Source organism: Falco rusticolus, chromosome 8 (assembly GCF_015220075.1).
Source record: "Falco rusticolus isolate bFalRus1 chromosome 8, bFalRus1.pri, whole genome shotgun sequence".
Classification (NCBI taxonomy): domain Eukaryota; kingdom Metazoa; phylum Chordata; class Aves; order Falconiformes; family Falconidae; genus Falco; species Falco rusticolus.
This window is the reverse complement of record NC_051194.1, coordinates 12182152-12204177: the sequence shown is the minus strand read 5'-3', so window position 1 is coordinate 12204177 and position 22026 is coordinate 12182152. Positions and strand designations below refer to the sequence as shown.

The window sequence follows — 22026 nt, the reverse complement described above, 5'->3', positions numbered from 1 at the left end:
GAAGTGAGATTCTTCCCCCAGCATGTGAGATACGTGTCTCCATCCCCTGGCAACTACAAGGTGACCTGTGCTGCCACCCCCTGCAACAGCAACCTGGCCAGGAAAGCACCCTGACTTGCACAGGTATCAGGTGCAGCAGGGGTGAATGGGATCAGATCAGAGCTGCTCTGGCCCCATGAGCAAGCCTCCAGGGCCATGGAGCATCACTGCAGCACAGCTGGAACAGGTCCCAGTTCCGCTGGTCCCTGCACCAGGCACTTTCACCCCAAGCCTGGGTGCCTTGGTGCCACAAGCCACTCCTTACAGGCTGTGCAGGGCTGCCAAGGGCTTGGTTCAGACACCCCGAAGCACCCTGCAGCTCCCACAGCCAGAGCCAGGAACCCAAACTCCACCTGTGGTCTGGGAGCCAGCCAAGCTGCGCAGGGACTGCCACTGAGCCAGCAGCCAGGCAGGGCACAGTGGCAGCACATGCTGGTGTAGGGCCAGGGAGCTGCGCAGAGCCCACCCTACAGCACAGACAACAATCTGTTTGCTTAGCTTTCAATAAAAATGGAGCAGTAAAGCCATGGGGGAGAGGAGTGTGTGCAAGCTGAAGGAGAGATGGAGGATGCAGACAGCAAACAGGCATTCCCAGGGGATGAATCCAGAGCACAGGCACTGGCCAGAGCTCTTCTCTCTCTCTCACGCCAGCAGAAGCTGACAGAGGTGCTCCACCACAACGGGGGGACACATTCATTCAGGCATCCCAAGCGGATGAATGCATGCACACACATCAGCTCTTCACTCGAGAGGCTGCTAAGATGCTGGATCTGGGCCCAGAAAGCCAGAACAGGTCCCTCTTGAGGGATCGCCTCTTGATTCAGAGGGTCAGCCACAATTTAGGAGGTGTGATGAAGCCATAAACAGCAGGAGTGAATCCCAGAGTGACACAGATGCAGGAGCTAGTGGGGAGTTGCTGAGAGCCCCTGGCCTCATGCTGTGCGTCTCATCCTGCGCAGGGTAGTCACAGCCCTCCAGGTCCAGAGCCCCCCATAGCATCTGCTGGGAGAGGCGAGACCAGGCTCCTATGGTGCTGCACAACCCCCAGCCTTTTACACACAAAACCAATGACAATCTGGCCAGGGACACAGGGTGAGCTGACACACGATTCTGCCCTCCAGCCCCTGTGCACATTCTGCAGCATCCTAGCCCTGACCCACAGCTATGGGTCAACCAGCCAGCTGTGTGCAGCCAGGGCACCACACTGGGGCTGATCCCGCTGCTGGCAAACTCCCACCGGCCACCACCTCCCCAGCAGATGTCCAGCATCTCAGAGATCAGCGTTTTGGGCTGCAGGAAGGTTTATTTGAGGCAGGTGAGGAGAAATCCCTGCTGAGAGGCTGAAGATGAGGTTTCATCCTTACATCTGGTTTATCTTACAAAAAATGATCTTGCCTGAGCCACTATAGATACAAATAAATTGTATATGAGCAAAGAGGCATGAGGTAGATGAGTGCATCCCGCACACAGACATATCACATGTCCATGGCGTGAGCTCTGCCTGTGTCCCAAAGCAGGGCTGGGGACAACACTGGGACTGGTATCTGGGTGAGCACAAACTCACTGGAGCCATCAGGGAAGCAAGGCCCTCTGTGGATCCCAGGTATGGGAGGTTCTCTGGAGAACACCATGTCACAGCAGACAGTCAAATCCTAGGTAGCAGCCCCCCTCTGCCATGCTGCTGGATGCTGCCATCCCCAAGATACGCATGGCCCATGGGGTGAGGCACAGTCCCAGCCCTGAATCTCCAGTGCAATGGGATGCTGAAGGGCAAGAACAAATATGAAAGCCTTCCCCATGTCCCCTGTGGCCATCCCATGACATCCCCCTCCCTCAGTACACGCATCCACTGCATCCTATCCGTCCTCCAAGTGCAGGGTCAAACCAGAGCTGCCACCCCCAGCAGAAGCTGCAGGCCACCCAATGGCCACATGGGTCCCACCAGCCCCCACTGCTGCCCTTGGCCACCCCAGCCTCTCTCTGGCTCACCTGGGATGATGCTGGCCAGAGAGGGGACCTGGCAGGGTGGTCCAGAGGAAGGCAGCCCACTTGGCAGCCAGGCACCAGCTGGAGCCCATCTCCTCCCCCGGATTTTATTCATGAGGCGTGACAAGTGGGTGAGCTATGGCCAGCCAAACAGCTCACCCAGCAGCCTCAGACAGCAGGAATGCAAGGAGGAGCATGCCTCAGCTGGGGTTGGATGCAGCCCCAGCCCACACGATGCTGTTTTCTACTCTAACCAGGCTGGATGGGTTTGGGGTGTCCATGTGAGAGGATGCCCTTGGGTCCTAGAGTCAAGAGGTGCCAGATGTGTGTGGTAGAAGAGACTAAACTTGAGGTCCTAGCCAAGAGATGAAAACCATTAGCTCATCATTTTGCTGAGGCCAAATTCCCTGCTAAACAGAGTCTGTGTTCAACGCTGGAAGGCAGTCTGTGCCGCGTGGGAGTGCAGGGAGCCCAGGGGGACTCTCCCTGCTGCTGCCAAAGCCCACCCGCTGCCACCAGCCAGGGATGCAGCAGCCTAGGTGAGCTTTAGCAGGAGGGATCAGCCCCAGCTGAAAAAAAACCCCACTCAAACCACCCCAAAAACACACAGAAAGCAGAGAAGGGTCTTTCTGAGGAAGGGAAAGGGCAAAGGAGCTGTCAAATGGTCTCCAACACAGTGGCATCTCCTGCTGGGCCTTGGAGGGGGCTATGGAGTCTGTGCCAGGGTGTCCGGGACGGGAGCTGACACAATGGAAACATTCAGGCTGGTTCCTTGCACGCACACGAACACGCTGGAGACAGCCAGGACAGAAAAGGAGCTTATTTCTGGCTGATGCATGGAGAGATTTTCTGTTTGCTGCTGTGTTTTGTATTTGCGGCTTCCCGTATGGAAATGCTTTTTCCCTTTAACCTCCACCCACAAGCCCAATGGATTTTGTTGCAGTTTTCAAAACATATGGTGCATACATCAAAAACATAAAGGATGCTATATTTAAAATATTACAAAGCGAGTCAGGAGCCAGCATTTTTAATCTAGGGCAGTGTCTGAGAGTGAAAAATGTGAGGATTTAGGACTTTCTATACCAGATCAGAGAAACAGCCCCGTTAGACAGATAAAGCCAGGTTGGCAACCTGCCACCTTGCAGCAGACTGTTGCTTACATAGTCTGGTACCCACTTCTGGGAGAAGATCTACCCAGTTAGCCCGCACGTCTGCACCCTGCTATTTCAGAGGGACCACAGTGCTGCTGAGTCCAGCATCCCTCTGCCCCGATCATTCAGTTCAGCATCCGGCCATACTTGGCAAGGTGGTCTGTACACGATGCTCTAGAAAGACAGCCCCAAACCATAATGCACTGAGCTAATTTCTTCCTGGTTTCTTCTGCAATCACTTGATTCCCTGATGGGCTGAATACCTCCTGTAGTACTCTAATTACTCTGTGTGTAGCATCATTTATCTGGCCAATACAAGCATTGCAAGGAAGAGAAATTCTTGCCTTTTGCAGGCACAGGTTAGAAGACCAGAGACTACTCCGTGTCATTTCTCCAGGCTGGAGCTTGTTCTCCTATTCTGCAGAGTGCAGTACACTCACTTGTTTTATTTTAAACCATATTCACGCTGGCATTGTATCTCCAACCTGGGAGACTGCGTCATAGCCAGGGAATGAGGGGTGTTGGATTTGCTATTTTTAACTCCTTCTACTCCAGGGAGGGAACTGAAATCAAATCTCTATCCAGAGACACTGTATAGATATTAACGCAACGAAATGGTAATTTGGACTGGAGGTGACAGCTGGCAAAGCAAGCCCTGGCGTCAGAGGGACAATCTCCCCATAATTAGGATGCATGGAAGGGGTATATGTTACAGAGCAATCTCAATGCCATCAGCGCGTGCTCAGAGGGACAGGAGGTTCAAGACCCACCACCCTCCAGCCAGTCCCATTCCAGGGGATGAATTACACCTCGGGGCTGGCAGCAAAACACCATCAGGAGCTTCCATGGCAGGCTCCAAATTCCTCTATCCAATCTTATATCCTTGGAAGGTGCTTTCTAAAACAACTGGGATCTCAACAGCTGTGTTCCTGGTAGGGGGGCAACACAGCCCAGGGCTGCAGCATGAAGGGTACTGCCACATTCCCTTAGAGCCCTGCTGAACCATCAAACTGCCTGCAAATCGTGGAGTCAAAAGACACAAAACATACACCTGCAGTCAATTAATACAGTCCTTCCCACAAAAACTGTGTAAACCCTCTTTCCGAGGAGGGCTCAGCAGTGCCCCAGCAGGGTCCCTGCAGCTGAGAGCCATGCAGCACAGAGGGTGTTTGCTGCTTTTCTTAATCTACCACGATCCCCCTCTTAATTCTGTTAGAGGTACCAAATGGAGCCTTTAAGTGGTCATAAAAAGATTGTGCTCATCCCACCCACCCGCCCCTTATTATTTGAGCTTATTTGAGACACCTGGCCATGCATATGGGTGGCAGAGAGGGGAGAACAGAAGGCACCAAGGCTGTGCAGTTGGGGTACAATGGGGGATACCACCATGCCAGGGACAGCCCCATGGCCACCAACAGTGCTTGTGGTGCTGCAGGAGGGTGCAAAGCATCAGACACGCACACTGATCCACCAGCTTATCAGAACTGTGCTAGAAGCACCGCTTAAACGCCACATCACCAGCCCCTGGCTGCCTGATGTCTGTCTTGCCCACCCCATCCTTAGTGCCTGTGGTCCGGGTAAAACAAAACCCTGTAGGACAGAGCATCTTTTACAAGCTGTGAAGAGCACAGCTCCTTGGCACTGCAAGGGTCAACAGAAAGATACCCTGGAGGGGATGCTCCCCTACCAGCAGCACCCCTGAACACAGTGATGCTGGGCTGACCAACAGAGGTGACAAGTGCCTGATGGCAGCATCCAAAGCCTCTCTGCAAGCCACTGCCTAGCCCACCTAGCAGAGGTGAAAGGTGGGTTCAGAGGGAGGAAACCCCTGCCACTGCAATGCAGGGATGCACTAACAAGCCCCTGGGACAGAGCAAGTTGGATGGGTCACGGGTCACCCCTGGTGCAGAGCCAGCACGTGGCTCTTGGCAGCCTGCAGCTGCAAGCCCTGCCCATGGCTGTCTCCTAGCACATGCAGGTGTGTGCTCACACAGGTGTGCACGGCCAGCCACCACCACGGCCTGGCCTCCCAGCTGGCAGCTGCCCTGGGAGAGGTAGATCCCCCTGTGGGCTCTGCAAGGGCTCCAAGAGCTCCTGCACAGGCTGGCAAGGTGCTCCCATCTCACCCAAAGCTGTTAGCGCTTAGCTTCTGCCATGTGTCTGTTTCAGTTGGCCGGAAACTGAGCTTTCGATATTAAAAGACAGCAGTTTTTGTTCTTCTTGCCATCTGTGTGTTTGTGTATTTCCCCTACCACCATAATTAGCAGGCTGGGCTCCAGCCAGGCTCAGGAGGAGATCTTAGTAGACATCTTCTCAGCAATCTGAACAGCTTTATTGTTTCTTTTATGGCTCCCCTAGTGCAGTCCCCATCACCAAGATCTTGAGAGCCCAAGCCAACACTCCCAGCACAGGCAGCAGGGATGGGGAGGCTGCACTCCAAAGAGCATCAGCCTCTGCAGCTGCAGGGGCCAGCACCCAAGCAGCACAGGTGAAGGCTGAAACCCCACACCATGAAAGGCAGCAGGTTTGCCACACTCCTGCCAGGTCCCCCCAGCATGAACCCACATCACCAGCACCTCCAGAGCTCTGCCACAACGAGCCCAGCTCTCCCTGCCCTCTCCAGGCTGCACACCACTGTGGCTAGCTGTGTACTATTTGCCAAAACAAGACAACAAAATAAGTCACTGTGGCCCTGACAACAAATGGAGCTCAGATGATGCCTGGAATCTCCCTCCAGCTCTGAAGGATGCTGGCAGCACCATGTCCCACTAGTCCAGGGCCAGCTGCCTCCTCCTTGCAGGATGCCCCCACTTCTTCCCCCTCTGACCTATCTGGCAGCACTAAGGCTTGGAAAATCACCCTGGCTGGCCCAAGGGTGGTCAGGAGTCAACCAAGCCCAACAAGACCTCAGTTTCCATCCCAGGCTAGCACTGTTGAAAGCCTCTGCGTGGGTTTCAGCAACTGCACCTCTCCTCCCTGCCCCTCCCGAGCACACTCGCAGGACCTGGATCACTCCAGGTGCAGAAACTCCTATGGTTGTTCCTGCTGCCCTCACTGCAAACCCCAGCACAAAGACAATGGCCGGGGAAGCGCCATGCACAGTGATGTTTGCAAAGCACTCGTGTTTGAGCGGCTCTGGCAGCAGGAAGCTGGGATGTGCTGGGTTCTCCATGTGGGACCACAGGAGAAGAGTGTTGCTGTTACTGTAACTGCTCCGCCTTGGCAAACCATATTCTGTTTCAGGCTGTCTGATAAACAGACTTGAGCTTGCACATACAGACATCTGCCCAAGGCAAACAGCAGGACAGAAACGTACAAGCAAATTTGGCAACTTCATGTGAATTAATTGTGCATTTAATTGAGATTTGTGTGGGGGGTGTGTGCAATAGCAATTGATTATCAAAATCAGATTATTTATGGGGGTTTAGCAACTATACAGGAGATTAATGTTGTTTCCAGAATAAATCCTCAGTAAATCTATGTTTCTCCAGTAATCAGCTAATAATATGTCATCCTAGTTATCTCATAAAAGGGGCACAGAAGCTCTGACAAATACTGAAAAGATATATTGTTGTCTGCAAATCAGCACCAGAAGGCCACAAGCCACACTGCCTCCAAACCATGACTCCACTTGTGTCTTCCAACGCCAGACCACAGCCAGGGGTTGCATCCAAGTCCCATCTGCCAGCCTTAGTCCGCCACGTGTCATGGGCAAAGACTAGATCAATGATCCAGGTGACACTCTGCCCAAAGACACAGGGAGGTTTGCACCCTGGGGCCCTGAGCCTGGCCAAGGCAAGGTCAAGTCACCACAGTCACTTGCATGGTGGCAGGTGATGATATCAAGAGAAGAAATAGCATGGCTCCTAGGATGGGAAAAGGAAGCTTATTGCCAAAAGCAAGAGGAAGAGATACACGTGTCCTGCAATAGGGTACAGCTCTGTATTTATACAGTTTTATACTCCTCTGCTGGCAGGTGGTGGTGCCCCATTAAACCTAAGCGACTGCCTGTGCTACAGCAGCTCCTCTATTTTTCTTAAGTAGTGCGCACTCATTAAAAGACATTATTGAAGATGATCACTTCTGGCAGTATAGAGGCAAATAAAGCTGTGCCATGCAGCCAGCCTTGCCAGGTCTTCCCCCAGCTCCCTGCACAAGGTGCTGCACAGCCCCATCCTGAGCTAGCGAGGGCCACCCCATGCCCTGCCCTCTGTCTGGACGCCAGGATGTGTCACAGGGATGTCCCCAAGGTCCTCTATGCTGGGAGGTGGCAGCAGCTGGCCTTTCTGAGGGGCAGGATGGTACCCTGCCACTCCCCATAGGCAGGGCAAGCACAGGACCACTACTCCAGGATGTAGAGATGCTCTGGCAGTCACCATGGCAACCCTGGTACACAGCTGGGGCGAACAAAGCTGACAGGAGAAAATGAGAAAAAAGGAAAAAGAAAGAGGTGGCGAGGGGAAGCAAAAAAGTAAAGGGAAACAGTCTAGAGTCATGGAGTGAAGACTGGGGCAGAAGGGAGTGATGGGGTGGGAAAGCATAGTGCTGTGGAAGAGAAAGAGAGCTGCCTTTAGGCAGCTCACCTTGGGATGACCTTCAGCAAGGCAACCCAGGGTGTGCACCGAGTGCACCACAAAGACCTTGTCTGTCAGACCTGCTCCAACTGTCCCAGCAAAGCGTCCCTCTGGGACATGGCATGTCCTCCCTGCCAGTTAGGCTGGCAGCCTGAGGCTGCACTGTGGCACTCTCACTGTGGCACAGGCAGGCAGCACCCTGCTAGGCACCCAGAAGGCTGCAAGGAGCCCTTCCCATGCTCCAGGGCAGCTCTCAAACCCCCAGCTGAAGAGACCCTTAAGGTGATGGATAGATGAGTATCTTGGGCCAGGTTATTCAGCACCTTCCTTATTCCACTAGCACAGATGGACTGGCTCAGCTTTTGGGTCACAGCACATCAAACAGCATGCCAACAGCACTGCCCACACCCCCACTCCACCTCAGTTTTGAGGTATGAGCCCACTTTTCAGACCAGCTGTGCCAGCTCCTTGTCCTGCTACTTCCCAAGCGAAGCAGGGCTGCCTGTGTCCCCTGAACCCCCAAGGTGGTCAGACTACCAAGCCCCTCAAGTGGAGCACAAGGTCCTTCAGAGCAATGGCCAGCCCCAGCCCCACAACGGTGGGCCATCTCCATGGCTGGTTATGAAAGGAGCCTGGAGGCAGTAGGGGACAAAGTACACTCGATTGTCTGGCTTGCAGCTCACCCGAACCCCTAAGGCAAGGCTGGAGTAGGAGGCAGAGATGCAACTGCACGCACATTGACATAAGCCCTTGTACTGCAAGAACGCAAGCTGCGTCCACTGCCAAAGCATGCTCTGCTCTCACTTCTGCATCCCACTTCATTAAAGGCAGAGAATTAAAAAACAGACATCACGGTTTGGGTCAAAAAGCAGCAACTACAACCTCTCTCAGCTGGAATGGAAAATAACATCCCACTTGACTGTTTATTCTAATGAAATAACAAATCCCAAAGGGAAGCTCCCCCTCTGCTGAGCTGCCCTCGCGATAGCTGAGCAGTAAACACAGAAACAGCCTCTTGCAGGCAGATAGCGAGTGCTGGGGTGGTGTCTCAGCCCACTGATGAGGGGGATGAGAGTGGGTACCTGGGGAGCAGGAGGTAGTCAACAGGGCTAGCTGTACACGAAAGCCTGGTGGGAATGGGAGAATGAGAAAACTCCCAGGAATAGCACTGGGTGAAACAGCTCAGCCATTTTAGCTAGGCAAAGATGAGAGAAACCACTGAAGTAATTGGCACAGATGCTACAGGAGCAGCTGGAGCAGGGCAGCAGGCAATGGGCACCCAGAACGCTGCTGCTGCTGGGGGAAGAGGAGCACTTTTCCTCACTGTGGCACGGGGCTGTCTTGGCAGGTAAAAGCACACCTCTGCACCACTGTAAGGGAGCTTAATGTCTGCCCCCCAGCCACATCCTGAGCCTCTGCTGATAGCACATGTGTGGCCCAGTGATGCAGTCAAGAGGCACCAAACAGGGCTTGGTGTGGGCAAGGACAAACTGGCCCACGGACAGCGAGGGACATGGCAGGCCAAGGCACATACAGAACAATAAACTCCCAGGAGCATACGAGGGATTTCAGCACAGACATAACCCCCTCCCCACACTTGTGCTCTCTCCTTGGCTCTTGCATATGCCCAGAAACCAAACTTCAAAAGGAGGGGGGGGCTGCCAGCATGGGAAGTGGCAGGCAGGCAGATGTGGCTGTCTCCTGCTAAAAGCCTTTGGTGCCTTTCATCAGGGCCAAGGGAAAAAGCCTTCAACCATCAGGCTGGAGGTGAATGGCCAAGCCCTGGCATCAGGTCCTGCCACCCGCCAGCCCTGTGCTCCCAGCAAGGGCCAGCCACAGAGATTTAACCCTCCCTCCTGGACAGGGTGGGTTTAGGTCTCCACATCCCACCTCCCTGCTATATATATGTAAATAAATCCATGTGTGTACAGTAAGCACCAGAGATCCTCTTAACCCTCCATGCTCTCCTCTCTCAGGAGTCATGGTAAGCGCTGCCACTCCATCAATTGGGGCATTCTCCAGTAACAAACCCATTCACACAGCGTAACTCCCCCATGCTGAGGTCACCGTTCCCTTCCCTGCAGAGACGTGCCTCCCAAGCCAAAGCAACAGTCTGTCCCCAATAGCCTCTGGAAGCCACATCTCCCAGCTCCTCATTAGTGACAATTAACAGGCCCAGCAGAGCCGGCACTTTCCAGGGAACAAGCCCGCTTTCAACAGGGGAAAGCAAACATGGGCTTTGTTGTACATGCTTTTGGCTTAAATGAGCCAAGAACTGCCCGCCAAGGAACAGAATTATTTCCCAAACCAGACCCATTATGCCACCTGACCAGCCGAGCGGGAGCAAGGGCTGGGGCAGCCACAGATGACCTCTCTTGGCAAGCCCTTGCTTCGCCACACAGCCACAGGGTGCTCTCACTGCAGCCCAGTTAAAGGCAGGCAAGGTGGGAGCAGGGGCTGGGGGTACCCCACCTTGGGGAGGGTAACAGGCACTTGCCAGCAGCTTGCCCAGTTGGCTCAGAACCACCCGCTGCTCCTCCAGATGTTATTACAGACCAGGTGAGAAGCTCCTCAGACTCAGCAGCAGCCAGCCAGGGCAGGAGGCACCTCTCCACCCTCCCCAGCCTAGGGGCTGCCCCAGGTAGAGACCTCAGCACCCACAGAGGGTGGCTGGCCTTGGACTTCAGCTCCCATGCCAGAACATTAAAAAAAAGCTGCAGGCTTGAGAAATACAGGGAGATCAACGCACGGGTGAGTGGCAATCCTTTGCAAGAGGCCAGTACAAGGACCAGGCAGCACACGCTCACCAGCTTCACCATTCTCCAGCCTGGCAGTGCTAACCCATCACCAGCCTCTGCTTCCCTGGGTATTTGCCTAGCAGACGAGGGAAGGGGGGTGAAGACAAGAGAGCAAGCAAGAGGAAGACAGCCTGGATGTGACAGCCTGGCAAGTTTGACAGAGGAGTCTTGTTAGCAGTGTTTTTTCCCTGCAGTTTGAGCCAGGGCAAAGCCAAGAAATGCTTCCCGCAGCCCGCACCAAATGAGCCTGGCTGTACAGAGCTTTAATTGCCAGTGGTAGAGCAGGGGTGGGCAGCAGCAGCTGAGGGGTCTGGGAGGACAGACATCAGAGCAGGGCTGATAGCTTCTGCTGCAGCATGAGCTAGATCCTCCTCCCCCAGGATAGGAAATGCCCGTGTCTCTACAGCCACGCTTCCTCCAGCACAAGGCGTGCATCTGCCCCCGCACTGTGCCTGCCCAGGGCTGAGCCTGGGGTGTTTCACCCCGAGCCTGCAGTGCCCCGATGACAATGCACCATGCCTTGTGCTGCCAGCTATTTGGGACCGCAGATCTGGGCCAGCAGCTCAGCTGGGGCCCAGGGATGCGGGGACCAGCCACAGCAGACTTCCACCAGCTCTCCCGGGGAGGGAGAGGAAGGATCTGGCAGATCTCTAAGCTGACTAAGAGCTCCGAGTGCCCAGTGGCTCCGCCGTACCAAGCACAAGCCAAAGCAATTAGCATTTCTTGGAGACACTCTGTGTAATCTTCCCTGAGTGATGGGGAGCGCTGCCACAAGCACAGGGAAGGGCCTGGAGCTGCTTCCTGGGACTGGGGAGACATTGTGCTGGCAGTGACAACGCAGAGCATGGCTGTCCTGCTGAAGGGACCTCCTGACAGTGGCTCAGGGACTGCTGCTCCAGCCACACACTGGAGAACTGCCCCTTCACTCAGCCCCACCACCACCACCAGATCTTGCCTCTGGGTGCTGCAAGCTGTCAGGCAGCAGAAAGCCAGAAGACACAGCAGAGAGGCAGCTCTCAGCATTTTTCTTGGAGCACAGCCCAGGTGGGAAAGGCCACCTTGGGGAAAGCCAGGGCCAGGATCAACCTCATCCATCATTCCCAAGCAAGGCCGTCAGCCTGAGGCTCAAGGCAGGAAAGGAGCACGGATGAGCCTGGAGCTGTTCAGGGAATCACGCAAGAGCAGCAGCAGCCAGCCAGCCAAGAGTCATGGATTATTTTTAATGGCTACTTGTAGAAAGCAGTGAGCGCCTGCAGGAGAGACAGCCCGAGCTGATGCTCGCCCCATCCCTCTCCCCAGCACGTGCAAGGAACATCTCACAGCCAAGCTTTTTATAGGGTTTCCTGTTCCCGCTGGGCATGCGGCTCAGTGTCTCAGTATGACCACACTACCCCCTCCCTCAGTAATCACTCACATGCCGTTCACTAAAGTCTTTCCATTCCCTCTCTAGCTGTTTCCTCTCCTCTCCTTATTAGGGATCCACCTACCTATCCATCTTCTCATTCTCTCCCCCTCTGTGGCTATTTTTAAAATGCCATAAAAGCCTTCAACTGGTAGCATCCTCAGGGATGCGAGGGATTTTATATGTAACCCATCACAAGCAGTCATCACCACATAACTCACCATGCAGGCAGTGACTTTTTTCAAAAGGAGGGGAGGGGAGAACATCCACGCTCAGTCCCTGAGCTCTCCCTGGCCAGCACTACTGCTGGGCACCTCGGGTCCCAGAGGGGAACGATCAGCTCCAACCCACTCTTCTCCCAAGGGGGCAGCTGGGCCAGATGGTGGGGCAACAGCACCAGTTCTCTCAAGTAGCATCTGTGGGTGTACAGAGGGATGGATTTTCTCACTGAATAAAAGGCTCCAAAGCTGGGGATCATCCAGCTTCATGCCTCAGCATCTACCACCAGAAGGAGGGCTTCCTTGCTGAGAAGATGGCTGTTTCTCCCTGGATGCCCATACACATGTAAGCTGCTGTACTGCCTGGTTCCCATGCTGGTTGATGGTCAAGAGGTTGGGGATATGTTGGTGCTGCCAGCAAAACTCCCTCCAAAGGCACAGCCTGTCCCAGAAACTGAATCTCTCTGGTGACAGCCTGGACAGATAGCAAGGGCCAAAGTTTACCTGCTCAACCTCAACCTCCAGCCCAGCCTGGATGGAGAGAGCGAAGGATTCAAGGACCACATAGGCACTGCACCAGCACCACAAAACCCACTTTTCTCCCCGATTTGGTTATTCCCTACAGAACAGCCTTCCCATTCCCTCCCAATGGTCTGGCCAGAGACCTGACACACCTACACCCCTTTGCCCTGACCCACCCACACCACCTGCACCAAGCACAGCTCAGCAAGAGCCAAAGGCAGCTCTCTAAATCTTTGCTGCAGGGGGAAGGCTCCCTGGTGCAAGCTGTCTCACTGCTGCTGCCAGCGAGGTGTGGGCACGCTGATCCAGCCGCAGGACGCCAGCCTCAGCAGCTGCCAGATGGGATTAGGCTGTGCATAACCTGAGAGGTGTCTGGCAGTGTGCTAATGCGATGACGTGCTCCGTGTCACCAGTGAGACCTGAAGGAACCCTTTTGACCAAGTGCTGGATGTGTCTGCAAAGGCGGCAGCAAGTCCCCAGGTGCCTGAACTTGGTGACATCACTCTCAGATGATGCTTAGGTGACATGGCTATTTACAGCATGTAGGAGGTTAGAATGAACTCATCTTACCTTGCTCCACCTTCTTCATCCTCTTGAGGACCAGGAACTAATGCAGAAGGGGCAGAGGAGGAAGCAGAGTGATGTGGAAGGAAACCCTCCAGCCCCTGGCACAGCGCAGGGCAGCCAAGGCAGAGGGAGGGAGGGGTTTGCAGGGACCAGCACTGTGCTGTGATCTGAGCACAGATGAGAGCTGGGGAAGCCTGTACTCTGTCACACTCTGAGGACTGCTGTGATAAGAGCAGAGAGAGGGAAAATATGGAGCAAAGTTGCCCGCTTGGATGGCAGGAGAAGCTGGGGCCAAGCTGCACAGCACACTGCCTGCCCAGACCTGGCTGCCACAGCCCCACACAGGCAGCCTCCCTATGTGGGCTGCATTTTTGCTCAGTTCCAAGAGCAAGTAGGGTCTGCACTACCTCCAGAGGGGCTCTGGGACCTCTGTGTGCCCCAGCCCCCATTTCTTCAGGCCAGGCAAGAAAGCCTTCCCATGCCTTTGCTGTACTCAGCACCTGACCATTGATCTCCAGTTTGGAGGGCAAGCATGAACCATGGGGACCAGCTGCAGGTCCTTCCTGGCAGCCCAGAGACATGTTTGCTTGTGGTCACGCACAGGCATCCCATCTGATGCAGACCCTGCAGCCACACCAGCCTGCTGAGAAAGCCACACAGCCACCCCAGCTGGGCACCACTGTGGCCAAGCCACCAGAGGTTATTTTCCCTGGGAAGAGCACTCAGTCATTCAGTGCAGCCGGAGACAGGCAGGGCAGCAGTGGCAGACAGACCAGCCCTGATCCAGCCCTTGTGGCCAAGGCAAGGAAGCCAAAGCCCCTTCTTTTGGGGGCTTGAACAGGCTCCAAAACCAAGTCAAACCCCAAGACTTAAATTTAGATTGCAATGGATGGGCTACAGCTCCCGACATGCAACAGAAATAGGTTTCACACAGAGCTTCCTTCCCTCCTCTTTAAAGGGTTTAGCAGGGAAAAAGTCCTTGACTGGGGTGGGGTGAAACACCTTGAGCTGGCCACCCTGCTCTGCTGAGAATCCAGGCTGGGGAGCAGCTGCGACTGGGAGATCCCTACCATGGCGCCCGACATGTCCCAACAAGTGCTGCTGAGCCAGGGAACAACCCACCCTGTCCCCCAGCTGATTTAAAAATAGCTCTCCTTCACAGCAAGTGTCCCCGGGCTGGGCGGTCCTCCCCGGGACGCCTCTGCACAAAGGGGTCCCCAGGGCTGGCAGGGGGATGGATGCCAGGAGGAAAGCAGCAAGATCTTCAGGGTCTGCTAGTGCAAGACAGATGCTGGAAGGACAGGAAGGGCCTTGCAATGTGTTTTCATGAGCAAGATGCTATAAGCATGTTTGTGAGGGGTGCTGTACTGCAGAGCCTGGCACATGCACTTTGGGAGCTCACACCTCGAGTCCTGGTCTAGGTTATGCTCATCTTGTCCAGCAGCAGACTGCAGCCTGGCTGCATGTATCCGAGAAACAGTCGTATAATTCATTGCTGTGAGAATAAGTCAAACCCCGAGACTTAATTTAGATTGCAGTGGACTGAAGTCAGGCTGAGGAAGAGCTCTGGGGTTGGCTTTGCACCAGCAATGCCTTTCTTGCCTCACAGCAGCACAATGCTCTCCAGAATGTGCCACTTGTTGCCACGAAAAAAACACTGAAGCAATCCTGTTGGCTTCTAACCCTCAAGCACACGCTCCTCTCCTACACTGTCCTGTTTCTCAGAGAAACCTTCCCCCCCACAAGGACTTTCCCAGTTATCCAAATCTCAAGAACAAGATTATTCAAAACAGGAGTGGAGTAAAATGTCCATGAACAGAAAAATGAGTGATGCCTGGGGCTCAGAGGACCTTGCCAGGGTAGAAAGGGTAAGAAGGAAGGTCAGACAGGCTGCAGAAGAAAAGCATAGCACCAGCTCCTTTTTCTTTCAGATCTCTGCCGCAGGCAGCAGAGAAGGCACATCAATTCCCAGGCCAGGGCTTATGGCTGATACTGATAAAGCATTCAGAAGATTACACATGCATTTTTTTCAGTGTGGGTATAAACTATGGCCTACCAAAAACCTGAGCCACTGTCAAATAAATGGGAACTGTGCACCTGAGTTTGCTGCCACGCTAGAACAGTTTGGTCCTGTTAAGCTTCAGACAGCCCTTTTCTAGAAAGCAAGGCATATCCATCAGGGCTGCGCATCAGTGCGCTCAAGCTCTTCTCCTTCCCCAGGGATTTACTGAGTCTACAGACTCAAGAGGCAGATGCTGGGCACAGGGGGACTGGGACAGCCTTGGCATCTTCCAAGCAAGAACCACCTTCCCTGCTACAGGCTGCCAGTCACCCTGCCATACTTGCCCTGAGCTGCTTACAAGAAAACTTCCTGGACCTGAAACATCTGGGCTTGGCCTCTGCCTTCCCTACAGCCACCGTGGTCACTCCTAGTCCCCTTTCATCCTATAAAGCTCTCTCCTTTCCCCATCACTTTCCACCCAAATCCTTGCCATCACCAGTCTATCCCCAGGATGCTTTCTAGAGGTGCCGCAGTGTTCACAACTGAAAGGTGCTGATGTATTTACTTTAAAAATACCCAATTAGATGTTCCAAACACTTCATTATGGCACCATCATGATAGGACTGCAGGCTCTGGCACGAACGTGGGGAGTTTGCCTTTACTCCTTCACAGCTTTGCCGAGAGCAAAAGGCAGCACCACACTGACTGCATGCTGATAACAGGTCAGTCTGTCATTAGTCCAGCCTGCTGGCACCACAAATACAGTTATCTGGCTAAACTGATTGTCATTAGAAAACTTGCTATTTATTTTATAAGAGCATGGTAGGCCCTTGAAATAATTCAATTGCTTCAATTGACCTTCCAGCATGCACTTCGTTGGCCTGCAGGGCCACTTCCCATGGCTCCTGTTCTTCAAAGGGCAGGCTGCCAAGAAAGATGGTTTGCAGAAGAGTCCGAATGAAGCTTGATGAGAGGACAGAGTCCCATCCACTAGCCTGAGGACAGAGAAAAGCTGCCTGGGCTTCAAATTCTCTGGCACCAAAGTGAATGCAACAGGGGATCGCCCCTTTGCTAGTCAGCCTGGGAGAAGAGGCGACAATTTGTATCAGGTTGGTAGTGGCAGCAGAGTCAAGCTGGGGTGTTAATTGAGAGGACCAAGATGTGGGTGGAGAACCTGGAGTTCCCCTTGTTGCCCAAATTCTGCAAAACAGTGCTAGAGCCCTCTTTGGAGAAGCATAGATGGTAGGTCATGTCCATGGGTGGGTTTTGAGAGCACATAGTGGGAAGGTAGCTTTCATCTCTTGCAAGACTGTCTTGCACCTGTGTCCCTCCTTTCTCCTCTGTCCCACCTGCACCTTGAACTGAGTCTACTCCAGCCTTTCTGAAAGCTCTCCTTCTACAAGCCTCCTCCATAACCTGCCAGACAAGGAAGAGCTCTGACTGGAGACCTCTTTCCCCACTGCATGTGAAAAGCCTGTCCAGAAGCTCTTGGGGGAGCAGGGGTGAAGAGCACAAGGGCTTACCCAGAGCCAGAGGTCATCTCACCAAGCACCCAGGCACCACTGCTCTAGTCAGCATCTTGCTCTGCTGGGTCCTCCCTCATGGGAGCTGTGCTTTGTCCCCAGTTAACTGCATGCCTGTGGCAGCCTCCAGCATTGCTAAGATGAAACAGGAACCAGTGGTGACCAGGCACTGTGAATGCCATGACTGGAAAGACTCATCTGCACCACAACTCCTCAGGCCTGGTGTCACCCTTGCAAGCACTAGGGCCTCCACCAAGGGAGGAGACTAACACTGCTCATCATACTGACAGGCTGGTCCCTCTGGGTTCACTGTACTTTCTGAGCACAGGAGAAACACCATGTTCCTCCTCAGCAGGTCCTACCCCACTGGGTGGGGAGACCTGGTGAATCACCATGCCTGATGAGCTGTACAGAGCAGAGCGAGAGCTCCCAGAGATGTGCAGCACCATGTGATTCCTCTTTAATTACACCGGCACTTAATAGTTTGCTGGTAAACACCTTGTAACCACATGTGCCTAGAGATTACTGGGTAATTACGCTTAGTGGATCACCATGTAACAGGGAGCATGGTTTAGGGAAGACAAAAATAACCAAGCAAACATGCTACATTCATCAGTACCTGCCATGAAGCCTTCCTGCCCAAATGCTAAGCTGGCCAGCCTCCTGTCACATCTCCTTCCCCAGCTTTCTGAGACTATGGGAGCCTCCAAACAGGAAAGAGATGCCAGAGGTTGGGATAGTCTGGGGAAACTTTCCACTTTGCATACCAAGCCCTCTGCCAGAGCTCTCCGTGCTCTGACAGGCTGTCAGCTGCTCAGAGGAAAGAGGACGGCGGATCAATTGTACTGGTCCCCTCCACCCTGAATTAACTTGCCATGGGGACAGATTCTGGTCTCCCTCTTCAGGGGTGCACACTGGAGACAAAAAGGTTCTGGAAAATATCTAGTTTGTGAACCAGCTTCAATCACCCATTGCAAAACTGATCCAGAGCCTGCAAACCTTGGTTTGACCCAGGAGTTTGCCAGGATTTCACCTCCCTAAGGAGTCACTCAGATCTGTGTTGCCCATAACAAGGGGCACCTTGCTCCTGACAAGACCAGTGCCAAGACTTCCAGCAGCCCCCCACTCCCCACAGAGCTGGGTCAAAAGAGACAACATGCAAATGGGTCCCATGGGTCCCACAGGTACTCACAGACCATCTTCACTGCATGGACCTGCAGCACCCAGAGCTCATGGCTACTTTCAAAGCAGCAGAAGGGATTATTCACACTCATTTCAGAGAATCTTAAATCCCTGGGGCACTTGACAGCTTCAACCCTTTGCTTTTCGATGAGCACAAACACAGCCTTGGTCACATTAAACTCCCCGCAACAGGCCAGTTTGAGGGAGAGGTTGAGTGCAGAACATAGATTTCAGGGGTGATTTTAAGGGATGTTCTCTTGGGCAAGGGTTTGTACTACAGGATCCAGCTTCAATGGAAATGCAGAGCAGCACTGATAAACCTGTTTATGAATTATGAATCCACGTGCAACCAATTAGCAGTGCTAACCAGAGTGGGAGGTATAAATAGTATAGCTAATGTAAATATCAACACTCTGCCCTCCAAATGCTTGCTGCACACCTGGTAAGCCCAGGACAGGCCACCTTCCTGGCCAGCACAGCCCTTGCACCCTCAGGGCCACCTGGTCTGCTCTGCAGCCTCAGGATATGAGTTCACACCCAAAAATCAAGGGCCTCTTCCTCTTCACCTTAAAAGCAAGATTTCCATATGGCTTCGCCTTCCCTGCATCATGTGAGATGACAACATGGGACCTCCAACCCTGGGACCCATACCAGGGTGAAAAGCAAACCCTTGTTCCCTTAACAAGGGCAGGTGACTGGCATGCTGTGCACAAAGCATCTTCAGAGATACACCCGTACAGCCCAGCAAATCCTGCACAGAGCTCCCCAGAGGCCTCACGGTTTTTCACAACCGCATGGTTTGAGGACAGCTGTGGCCACAGCACCAGGTTTCCTGACTCACATCAGCTTCAGACAGGACAGAAGTGTTATCAAAATGCACCAAGTAAAATGGAAAAAATGTAGGAATTCACAGATTGGATGGTGGCATTTTATCCTCAGCTGTCCTCACTGGTTTGCCAGTCCCAAAATTTGGTCCTGCAGCCGCAGGTACACCTGTATGTCATCACCCCATGCACACTCTAGCTTCATCACCCATCATCCTCTTCCTGCACCTCCCTCTCATATCTGCACAGGTAGGGTCCTGTGCACCAGGACAGAGACCAGAATGGGCAGGTTGGAGTACAACTGAGCCTGCTGGCTTGATCCTACCACATCCGAGTCCTCAGCCACTACAGGAACTAGGGAAGAATAAAACAAACCAAAAAAAAAAAAAATCAATGCAGAGATCAGCAGAGCTGGCCATGCCTGGGAGGCTGAGCCTCAAGCAGGGTTGGGAAGCCTCTGACCAACAAGTAGCACTGAGCTCCCCTGAGCCACTGGCCACTAGCAAAAGGCTGCAAAAGCCATTGCAGGTCACTGCCAGGTAGCATCACTACAGCAACATAAGAGATGGCACAGAGGGCCCTGACACAAGGCTCCTGGGCTCCTTTTTTGCCTTGCAGGCATGCAAACCTGAAGGGTACAGGTTGGGTAGGGATGCACTGAGCTGGGTGAGGCAGCAGCAAGAGGGGAAACAGTTTCTGGCAACATTCACACCAGTCACTAGAACATGCTGACAGAAGAGCGTGCCCCACACCCCATGCCTTGCTTACAGAGCCAGCTGGGAGAGGAATCATGCCATTGCTAAGAACAGACGTGAGCCAGCATTGGCTATGACAAACCCTGCTTTGAGCCCCTCAGCTACTGGGAAGAAGTCTGGAAGCCTAACAGGGTAGAATCTGCTGCCTTGCAGGGTTTGCCCAGCCCTGGTAGCAGCTGTGGTCCCTTTGGGACCCCAAGTAACCAACCTATAGCACAGGAAGTAATCAGCAGATATTACAAAGTTCCCAAACCTTTACTAAAACACACAACTACTTAGTAATGGCAATATTTAGGCAAAGATTGCCGAGCCATCCAAAGGGCTAGGCGAGCGCTGTGGTGGCAGCCTGCTGCTGGCAAATCCAGAAGCCGAGGCAAGGCCGAGTGATGCGCCCAAGGTCTGAGCAAGGCAGTGGCAGAAGGAGGAGCACCTCCCAAGAGACTGCCAGCTGTGCACTCGCTGCCTGCCCAGTGGCCTCCTCCTGTGAGTCATGTCAGAGCAACAGGCAGGCAGCACGTTTGGGTCTGCTGGCACCAATCTGTGTGTGGGAGGACCCAATAAAGGAGTTTTGCGGTGCAATCAGATAGTTCTAACACACCAGTCCCATAAACAACCCTTATCGCTATCAGCAGCCAGCCTAGCTATTAAGAGCTGGAAAGGAATCCCAAAAGGAACAAACACGCATTTGTCAAAACTGGCTTAGAGGAAGCTAAGTCCCACCTGACCGCTGTGATCACTGACCCCAGCGAGCACCGTGCGCCATCCCAGCCCTCTGCACCAGACCCAAGCTCATCACCCAGAGAGGCTGAGGGAGGCCCCTTTGTTACCAGGCATCCAGCAGGCTCAGAAAGAATCAGTCCCTATTGTTTCCTACCTGGGCACCACCAGCTCTGCACCCTCGGGAAGGGGGCTAGCTCCTGTCCCAGGTGTGGCTCGTGCAGAGGGCACCTGGAAAGTTTTTTTGCCTCTGACACAGCCCAACAGAGCTGGAATCACCTGTTCTGTTGCTTTGCAGCATGCCAAGGCATTTTTCACAGTGTTTTGCTTGGGAACCACCCCAAGCCCTCGGATTGAGAAACCTCAACACACCAATGCAATGGAGAAGTCATTTCTCTTTCTGCCTGGGGGAGTCCTCCTTTCTTCACAAAGCCTCTAGGACCTACAGGAGGGAGGGCAACTTATTCCAGGAGGAAGACCCTCAGATGGCCATCAGCGTTAACTCTGGGGGCCCACCACTTTTAAAGGAATGGATCAGAACTGTGCTAGCAAGGTGGGTACAGCCATCACACATCAGATCAGTGAGGAAAGAAAAATTGATTGTCACTCAATCAACCCTGATCAATTTTTCCAGACTCTGCAACAAGGACACAAAACCAGAAGTAACCAGACTAGTACCAGGTGCCAGTTCTCATCCTATGCAGCACATTTCCAAGCTCTGCTTCTTTAGAAATTCATACACAGCACGTGAGTGCCTGTCCCTCTCACAGAACAGAAACACGCACATCCCCAGCTGCAAAAGGTACATGTCTTTCGGGATTACACCTGTGCTTTGCTCAGGTCCCTGGTTTCTGGGTCTCTCCTTACCCTGCCCCTCCTCCCCATTGGCTGTTGCCCCCATGTCCGTTTATATGTAGGCAGCAGCAGCAGCAAGTGAGCCTGCTGCCTGTCAAGAGTGCTCCAGACTCCTCACCATGTTGCATATCGACATTTTAGTCCATGATCTGCCCTCCAAGCCCCAGAAATACAAGCCAAGAAAAGTACTCGGTGGAGATAAGCACCATGGCTTAGCTCACATGAAAGAAGGGCGCCAGCAAAGCCAGACCCTGTCAGAAAGCAAAAGGCAGGCAGGAAAATAATAACAAAAACCCCAAAACATCCCATTAGGCTCGTCAGCCCTGTCGTGACATTTTCTTTCCAATTCTCCCAGCCAGTCAGTGCCATACCAGCCCCAACCCCATAGCATAGGCAAGGGAAAGCCGTACTTACTGCTAGTGCTCATCTTGCCGGTCCTCCTCCGTCCTCCTCATTCAACAAAGGGGGCAAAGATGCTCTTTAAATCCTTTTTCTTCCACTCCCCCGTCAGCGGGAGGAGGCTGCCTCTCCCTTTCCTAGGAAAAATATTTCGGTGCGATCCGCCAGCTAACGCATCCCCAGGCAGCTCCGCGACCCAGCACGGCTGCCTCCGTGGCCGCCGCTGCGCTCCCTGCCGAGCGGCCGGATGGCAAGGTCAAGGGTGTCGGCGGCGGGGAGGGGGCGACGCGAGGCGGGGGACGCCCGGGACCGGCCCGGGGGAGGGTCCCAGCCGCGCCGTACCGGGCGAGGCGCTGCCATGCACTGCGGAGCGCGGCCGCGGCCGCTCCTCTTATAGCGGGGTGTGGAGCCGCGGCGGGGGCCGCGCAGCGCCGCGTAGCGCCGCTCCCCGCCCGCCCCGCCCCACGGCGCAGCCCGCGGACGGACGGACGGACGGACGGGGCGGCGGGCGG

At 53.9% G+C, this 22026-nt stretch overlaps 1 protein-coding gene across 13 annotated transcripts in view; it reads right to left on the bottom strand.

Annotated features, from left to right (window-relative positions):
* Positions 1–22026, bottom strand: part of ABLIM3 (actin binding LIM protein family member 3) — a 56031-nt gene extending 34005 nt beyond the window's left edge. For 8 of the 13 annotated variants that reach the window (XM_037398396.1, XM_037398398.1, XM_037398400.1 and 5 more), the window contains exon 1: positions 21530–22023. In XM_037398396.1, the coding sequence (XP_037254293.1) occupies positions 21530–21542 (13 nt within the window). In that variant the 5' untranslated portion in view covers positions 21543–22023. Of the gene's footprint in view, positions 1–21529 lie in introns of all 13 variants that reach the window. The other 5 variants (XR_005105875.1, XR_005105876.1, XM_037398404.1 and 2 more) reach the window with 3 other exon arrangements.